Genomic DNA, 8,594 nt, shown 5'->3' on the forward strand with positions numbered 1-8,594 from the left:
AATACATTTTTCAACAATTTCCGAAAAACTTTTTTCTCTGCTTGTTCTATCAAGTAGTTTCGAACTCTCTTTTGAAATAATTCAGTTTCAATAATGTATTCATAACAGTCTACTATATCAGTCCCTTTCCATCAAAGTGTTTAATAACTCACTTCAGCTCCTATGTGTTCATTAAATACGAACAAGAAATATCTTTAAAAAAGATAAACGGCATAGTTTTAATGCTGGTGGTTATAATGTAGCCAAATACTGCTGGTGAAATAAATCAACGAACTTATGCGTTTCAGCAGGGATAACAAAATTAGATCAGTTTGAATCATTTTTGGTAATAATAAGACTGCATTTGAATCAGGAATATGATTTTATTAATGTGTCATTTGAAAAGACACATCCTCTTATTTAGCTTGCATTCAATCTTAACTTTGTTTCGTTTTTAACTGTATATCTGCATTTTGCATTGACCGCTACATTGACCAATCATATACTTCATCTTGACCTGTAACGCCACCTGCCGCGTCATATCCGGGACCAAAACAAAATTGGACGGCTATGCCGAAAAAATCTAGTACCAGGGTAAATATAAACGTAAACGTTTTTGTGGATCAAACAAAATAATAAACTGAACTAACCCATTTGTTTCACAAAATAGAATTCTGTCTGTGTCACATTATAAATACTGCAAGAATAATGATTTACGTTTGCAGTGAAGGTTTATTTCACGCTGGGAGATCATTTTACTCATCCTGGCGTACTAATGTTGACAGGAAAACCTTAAGCCATTCCTGGGTGTCGTGTAGCGGAGAGCCCCATTATTGACATATCTGCTTACTTTAGGTGTTGATATACAGACAGTTAAATTACTTGGTCAGGCATAGTGATACATTAACTAAGGAGTGTAAAGCGAGAACAAAAAACAAATCCTGTTTCGATTAATTTATTCTAACATCTTGTTAAAGTGAAGGAATATTATAAAATTGTATTTTGTATATGTTGTTCCAACTTATCAAGTTTTATCCAAAACTTGAGATTGTAGCTCTGTTCCGTTAAGGTCGAGGTTTTTAAAATTAAGCAGAAATAATTGCTTTTCCGGTGTTGGCTCCATCAAACAGTCCCGTAAAGGCTTCGGGCATCTTCTCGATACCTTTGTATATTGTTTCTTTGTATTTGATTTTCCCCTGAAAAAAAGTGAATTATGTTTATTTGTTTGTGTTAGTCATTAATTGTCAAAAGAGTAAGACAAAACAGAATATAAAACTTTTCTTGTGTAGGCGCTACACGAATTATACTTCTTAAACACACCTTGTTCCAAGTTTAATTGACGTAATAAGGTTATGATATGATAACGTTTAATCTGTATATTATTATCTTTAATATAAAGAATGAACCTCTTTGATCCACTGTGCCATGGCTTTTTCTCCCTCTGCCCATCTTTGAAGCCATCTCATCACGATAAATCCCTCAATCTTCAACTGTTTACCGAGGATAAACATAAATGGGTAGTCACCTAGGATATTCCAAAACAAATAATGATAGATTTACTTCAAGATGTTCCAGAATACAGACGTACAAAAAAATGTATGACCAACCATACAATTCTACATTAATCTAGATAAACATCCGGGTCGTGGTTTATTGATTATATATAAGGAAACATTATAATAATTGTATAGCTATGGGTATCCGGGCTACTATTTCTATTTTTTGATGCAAATACTAAAAATCCCGGCTACGTTTATATATATGGGTCATAAATACACCACTGATATCTACACTGCCCTCAAAAAAATCTGTTACACGTAGAACGTTTAAATCAAATGGCTAGCCAACAAAATTTGAGAAAAGGTGTTGTAATATCCGTAAGAAAATCAATCTGTAAGTGACGATTGCAAATTATTTGAAAAATAGCTCCTTCTTTGAAGTTGCAGGGGGGGGGTCTTATTTTCCATAATGATCAAAAATGAATAAAGAGTTTTTTTATTGTCACAAATAAAAGTAATTGTTTAACTGATTAACGGTAAAAAAAATTGTATTAAACAAAGAGGGAAATTTCCAGAATGTTGCATTTTGAGGATTTCCATTGTAACAAAACATGTGCACTGTTGAAAAACCCATTACACAGCCATTGCATAGACCTTTATGTGGAAAGCACAGAAAACAAACAAAAAATAACGTCCGGCATGGTATAAAAACAAAGCCACTACCTTTTGGAGGCTCCTTGTTGTTGTAAGCAGATATTTGTCCGCATATCGAAACTCGGCCGAATGTTTTCATGTGTTTTAGTGCTGTAGCCGTGAAATCTGCTCCGATCTACAACACAACAAGTAACCATGAGAGTGACATCACAACCTGTCACACATGACTTACAGACTTAGAGAGTTCCTTGGATCACCCTAAAATAGGCATCAATCTAGATCAAGACTTACTAGTATTTAGGAAGCGTGCATTTTTGCACCTGTAAACGCGATAGAAAGGAACAGGTTTAGCTGAAACCTCAAAATTCATATATCCAGTAGCATCATCCACTCACATTATCAAAGAAACAATCAAACCCGTCCGGAGCGGCCGCCTTCAGCGCCTCGGATAGATCCACTTTCTTGTAGTTGAAAACTTCATCAAAACCTAATTCCTTCAGCCATTTACATTTGGCATCAGTTCCAGCACACCCAACCACTTTGCATCCCTGTAAAATACAATTCAAATTATGACATAACATTCTGCAACGTTGTACTCTATAACGCAATATTATTAATGTATGATGTTCATTTAACAGAGCGACACGATGTCGTTAAAAGAAGAAATTTCATTTGTTCTTGTTCCGTTATAACTCCAGTAAGCGACGGAATATGTTGGTATCACAATATATCATTAATTCTTACTTTTATTTTGGCAATTTGTCCGACCAGACTACCCACTGCCCCAGCGGCGCCATTGACAAGTACCGTTTCCCCTTCCTTCGGTTGGCAAATCTCCAGGAAACCAAAGTAAGCCGTCATACTGTACAAAATGGCTGAATCTTACCGGATAGCAAATAGATACAGACAAACTTCTCAAAGAAATGTTTTAGAGCTAAAACAATCGTAATAGGTTGTCTTTTGTATGCAAATACATGTACAAATATATAATATCAAATGAACACCATTCCCGGCAACAATGATTTTGCATGAGTAAAAGTTCTTTTTCACAGTATAGCTGTGTAGATATTCAATCAGTCACATATGTAGTGGGCGATAGCTAAGACACTAACCGCTAAACGATAAAAAAAAACTAAGCATATGCATTATATAATTTAATGAGCTCGTTCGTGGTTGCAAAAACAAAGATGTAAGTACATATAAAATCAGCGATAAGATATTTGTCAATGAACACATCATACGGCACATACTTACCCGGGCATGCCCATGGTACCAAGGGCTAAAGATAAAGGGAGATCACCCATTTCCGGCATTTTTATAACTCGCGGAGATGGTTCGTTTGAAAGAATGGTATGGGTGCGCCATCCTGCGTATACCCGAACGATGCTTCCAACGGGATGGTTGGAGTTTTTACTGGCGATCACCCTGTGTACGAATATAACACCAGTTAGGCGCTACTTTTACATTATATGATTGAGTGATAAGACTTTCTGTCCTTCCTCAGTCAGTGATTGTCCATGTACAAAGGTTTTCAGAAGGAAAGCATTATTCCGGTTCAATTCGAATCACAGCGACTTTAATGGTACAGAGATTCAATCCCAAACGATTTGAGGTAAAAAAAAAAATTTTTTTTTTTTTTTTTAACAAATTTTAATCCAATAATTCACTGTACTGCGAATAGTAAATATAACAATAATAAAATAACTAACTCAGTTTGATAAATTGAGAGCCTTCTTACTTGGCTATCTGTTCTCCTGGCATACACTGTCCCGGCTCAACTCGTCCAAGCTCGCTCGTCCTGTAGATATAAAGTACAACCTAAAGTATGTTTGGCTTGTCTGTAACGAATGGTCCTGTTCTTCCTTTAATAAAGGCACAATCATCACTGGGACTGTTTAACATCACTTAACTGAGGGCGCTACACAAAGTCTTATTTCAATTTTAGCATTTAAAGTAGGATATCTCATCGTAGGCCAATTAGATAATCTCAATAGTTTGCTTCAATTAGTGGAACTGATATTTAACGACTCAATCTGGAAATGCATATGAAATTAACTTATACATGAATCCCAGCAGATCTCTCCTATGGACATTATATTCGTCTTGAGCTATTCCATGTTTGTTTATTAAATGATATAACGGATTAGGAAGCACCTTTAATGACAAACTCGTCATGTACCATTGAACATTACCTCATGTACGGATCAACAGTCCAGTGAAGCGCTTCGGTCAGGTATTCTGAAAATGGAAAACAAAACATGTGTTAAGTTAGGAGCAAACCTACGACATCAGGGTCGGTATGCTTAATATAGTATGGTTACAGTGACACTGCCTCGATTAACTGTTGAGAACGTGACAGTATAACTTGGGCCTTACTTAGATTGACAAACTGTTGAGGACATGACAGTATTACTTGGGCCTTACTTAGATTGACAAATTGTTGAGAACGTGACCGTATTACTTGGGCCTTACTTAGATTGACAAATTGTTGAGAACGTGACAGTATTACTTGGGCCTTACTTAGATTTACAAACTGTTGAGGACATGACAGTATAACTTGGGTCTTACTTAGATTTACAAACTGTCGAGAACGTGACAGTACAAACTGTTGAGAGCGTGACATCATTACTTTGGTCTTTCCTAGATTTAGGAATGATTGAGAACTGGGAACAGTTTTTTCTTGAACCTAAGTATCTTATAACGTATGAAACACGAACTGAACAAATACTCACCGCTAATACACACACACGGTAACAGTGGAATGTGGAGAAGAGAAAGACAACGTGAACCGTATACATATATCGATACTCCGAATATCCATGTACCGAAAATTAGTTTGTTAAAAGAATAATGCAGTAATATGGTGCAGTTTCAGTACATCATTTTCATATACTTAGTCTTTTAGATACGATTCATTATAGTAACCATATAACTAAACTCTTACTTGATATCCTCAGTTCAGACAGCTATACTTATGTAAATGCCAGGTTTTTCTACTATAATACAGTGTACTATCACCTTCTATTGATTATAGATTTAAGAAAATATCTGACGAAAATGCATAAAAACGATTGGCTGAATCTACAGCCTAACAAACTATACTTAGCTATATATTTACCTCTGAAATATAGACCGATGTGAGTAAACTTACTGTCCTTTGGCTGTTTAATTGTTTGGTTAGCCTAAGTAGACCTAGATTAGATTTCGACCTCCTGTTCTGACCACGGTGTGTGTACATATCTGTTCTATATTCCACTTCAGACACAAACGGTCTATATTCAAATGACATCGTTAGTTTGATTAACTTACACGTGAAATGTCACAAACGTCGGTCAAAGCTTCGGATGACGTGAAAAACCAAACTAAATTACCTATATGAGTATAATCTCCCTGGCCGCATATTGAATTATAGGTGAGACGTTTGTGCGTACAACAACTTGATATATAAAAGTGGATATATCGAATGATCAGTGGCAAATAATAGTGTTTGAAAGTCTGCTAACGGGTGCATATGTCAAAATAAAGTCACATGTTGCAAAGTAAATGCATATAAAACTATCATATACGTTATTATAATAATATAAAATCGGCCATACCACCATCTTTGAGGGTGTCAGAGACCTCCTCCTCAACAAGCGCGAAATTAGACTTTTCCACTTTTCCATCAAACTTCGTTTTAAGCGTCCAAACTTTGCCTTTCACCATGTTTCATGAGCAGTTGATCTGTAAGATATGTGGTAGGAGGCGCAGGTCTCAAAGTGTAACGGCGAGACCAGGGTGGGCCACCCGGCCTACTGATAACGGTATGTAAATTTATTATCCTTGTGTCAGCAAGAATATTTAAATAGCTATATTTCTATCCTCGATAAACTACTCAATAATTTTTATTAGTTACAAATATAAATGTCCACTTATAAGGGTAATCACGTTTAATTACACTGTAGCAGTGATATGTTGCCTATTGTTTCAATGTGATATAACAATTCGTTGTAACACGAATATTGACACCACTAATGGAAGCATGGTGTAATAGTATGGTCTCTCTCGATTACAAGCCAGTCAGACATCATGATGTATAGAGTATGTTAGCTAAGTGGGCTTCGGTGATTAACAAATCTTACCATTGCTACCATATCAATAGGTTTATGAAAACCCCAATAGGCTCTCCAAAATACAAAAAGACATGTTTTATCATTCTCATACGAAAGGAAATATGAATTAGATCAGCTATGTATGAAATATGAGTTGAACATAAATGTTTATCAATATTGTAAAAAAAAAAGCAAGCACATGGCTAATATGAGGACTTCGGTCTGATGAGAAGTGTGAGTTATCAATCTGTATTACTGTCTCATTTTTAAAACGTCATTGCAGGGTATCGGAACTAAATGCTTACTAGAACTTGTCCTTTTTGTACTTTTACGCACCATGCCAGCCGCTTGGTTTTTCGACAACAATTGCCATTGTCCCGATTAATTAACTGCGCTAGTTTTCCCTGAGCTTTTAACACAAATATCGTTTGTCATTGAAAAGATTATATGATCGTAACAACTGAAGTATCACAGCGTATGTACCCGTAACCCCTGGGGTATCACAGTGTATGTGATCGTAACCCCTGGAGTATCACAGTGTATGTGATCGTAACCCCTGGGGTATCACAGTGTATGTGATCGCAACCCCTGGGGTATCATAGTGTACGTGACTATAACCCCTGGGGTATCACAGTGTATGTGACTATAACCCCTGGAGTATCACAGCGTATGTGATCGTAACCCCTGGAGTATCACAGCGTATGTGATCGTAACCCCTGGGGTATCACAGGTATATGATCGTAACCCCTGGGGTATCACAGCGTATATGATCTTAACCCCTGGGGTATCATAGTGTACGTGACTATAACCCCTGGAGTATCACAGTGTATGTGATCGTAACCCCTGGGGTATCACAGCGTGTGTAATCGTAACCCCTGGGGTATCACAGTGTATGTGATCGTAACCCCTGGGGTATCACAGTGTATTTGATCTTAACCCCTGGGGTATCACAGTGTATGTGATCGTAACCCCTGGGGTATCACAGTGTATTTGATCTTAACCCCTGGGGTATCACAGTGTATGTGATCGTAACCCCTGGGGTATCACAGTGTATTTGATCTTAACCCCTGGGGTATCATAGTGTACGTGACTATAACCCCTGGGGTATCACAGTGTATTTGATCTTAACCCCTGGGGTATCACAGGTATATGATCGTAACCCCTGGGGTATCACAGTGTATGTGATCGCAACCCCTGGGGTATCATAGTGTACGTGACTATAACCCCTGGGGTATCACAGTGTATTTGATCTTAACCCCTGGGGTATCACAGCGTATGTGATCGTAACCCCTGGGATATCACAGCGTATGTGATCGTAACCCCTGGGGTATCATAGTGTACGTGACTATAACCCCTGGGGTATCACAGTGTATTTGATCTTAACCCCTGGGGTATCACAGCGTATGTGATCGTAACCCCTGGGGTATCATAGTGTACGTGACTATAACCCCTGGGGTATCACAGTGTATTTGATCTTAACCCCTGGGGTATCACAGCGTATGTGATCGTAACCCCTGGGGTATCACAGCGTATGTGATCGTAACCCCTGGAGTATCACAGTGTATGTACCCGTAACCTCTGGGATATCAGTGTTTGTGATCGTAACCCCTCGGGTATCATTGCGTATGTGACCGTACATAATAATATAAAATCGGCCATACCACCATCTTTGAGGGTGTCAGAGACCTCCTCCTCAACAAGCGCGAAATTAGACTTTTGCACTTTTCCATCAAACTTCGTTTTAAGCGTCCAAACTTTGCCTTTCACCATGTTTCATGAGCAGTTGATCTGTAAGATATGTGGTAGGAGGCGTAGGTCTCAAAGTGTAACGGCGAGACCAGGGTGGGCCACCCGGCCTACTGATAACGGTATGTAAATTGATACAAAATGGTATACTTAGATACAGTGCCGAGGTATCTGGTTACCACAAAGCCTTAGATATTGAAAAGATACACATTATTTTTTGTAAAAAAGTACTTGGTGTGAAAAAAGTACCTGTAATAATTAAGTGTATTGTGAACTCGGAAGATTACCATTGTCAACATACAGAAAATTTCGCATAATTAAGTACTGGTTGAAACTGCAGAATTCAGATAATTGTATTTTAAGAAATTGCTTTGCGGAAAGAATAAGATCAAAAGATAGTTGGATTTTAAACGTACCAGCCGAATTAGATAAATTAGGATTAACTTATCTTTGGAATGATATAACAAGCAATGATAGGAAGGCTTATAAAATTATTGAAAATAGATTTTACGACGTTGATCGTCAAGAACTTTATCAAACATACAAGCAATTCCAAAAGGTTTTCTATACAAACATCTTATTGATAATTTTACACTACAATCATATTTAACTAGACCTATTAGTA

General features: G+C 37.3%; 1 protein-coding gene across 2 annotated transcripts; it reads right to left on the bottom strand.

The window, feature by feature from the left end:
* Nucleotides 1-918: 918 nt before the first annotated feature.
* Nucleotides 919-8,016, bottom strand: LOC117331865 (prostaglandin reductase 1-like). 2 transcript variants are annotated; one of them, XM_033890818.1, is made up of 9 exons: nt 7,885-8,016; nt 4,325-4,370; nt 3,871-3,930; nt 3,387-3,557; nt 2,877-2,994; nt 2,528-2,680; nt 2,202-2,307; nt 1,386-1,504; nt 919-1,175 (listed from the first exon to the last, which is right to left on the bottom strand). In XM_033890818.1, the coding sequence occupies exons 1-9, from the start codon at nt 7,991-7,993 to the stop codon at nt 1,065-1,067; spliced, it is 993 nt and encodes a 330-aa protein (XP_033746709.1). In that variant the 5' UTR covers nt 7,994-8,016; the 3' UTR covers nt 919-1,064. The 2 variants fall into 2 exon arrangements, with proteins under 2 accessions (XP_033746709.1, XP_033746708.1); XM_033890817.1 differs by lacking the exon at nt 7,885-8,016 and adding an exon at nt 5,729-5,925.
* Nucleotides 8,017-8,594: the final 578 nt, after the last annotated feature.

Source organism: Pecten maximus, chromosome 7 (genome assembly GCF_902652985.1).
Source record: "Pecten maximus chromosome 7, xPecMax1.1, whole genome shotgun sequence".
NCBI lineage: Eukaryota > Metazoa > Mollusca > Bivalvia > Pectinida > Pectinidae > Pecten > Pecten maximus.

Coding starts and splice junctions, on each gene's coding strand:
- LOC117331865 (XM_033890818.1), bottom strand. CDS start 7,993: ATGGTGAAAGGCAAAGTTTGGACGCTTAAAACGAAGTTTGATGGAAAA. Junction 3,558..3,870: donor CCAGGAGAACAGATAGCCAA/GTAAGAAGGCTC, acceptor ATTCGTACACAG/GGTGATCGCCAGTAAAAACT. Junction 1,176..1,385: donor TGGCACAGTGGATCAAAGAG/GTTCATTCTTTA, acceptor ACTTTTTTTCAG/GGGAAAATCAAATACAAAGA.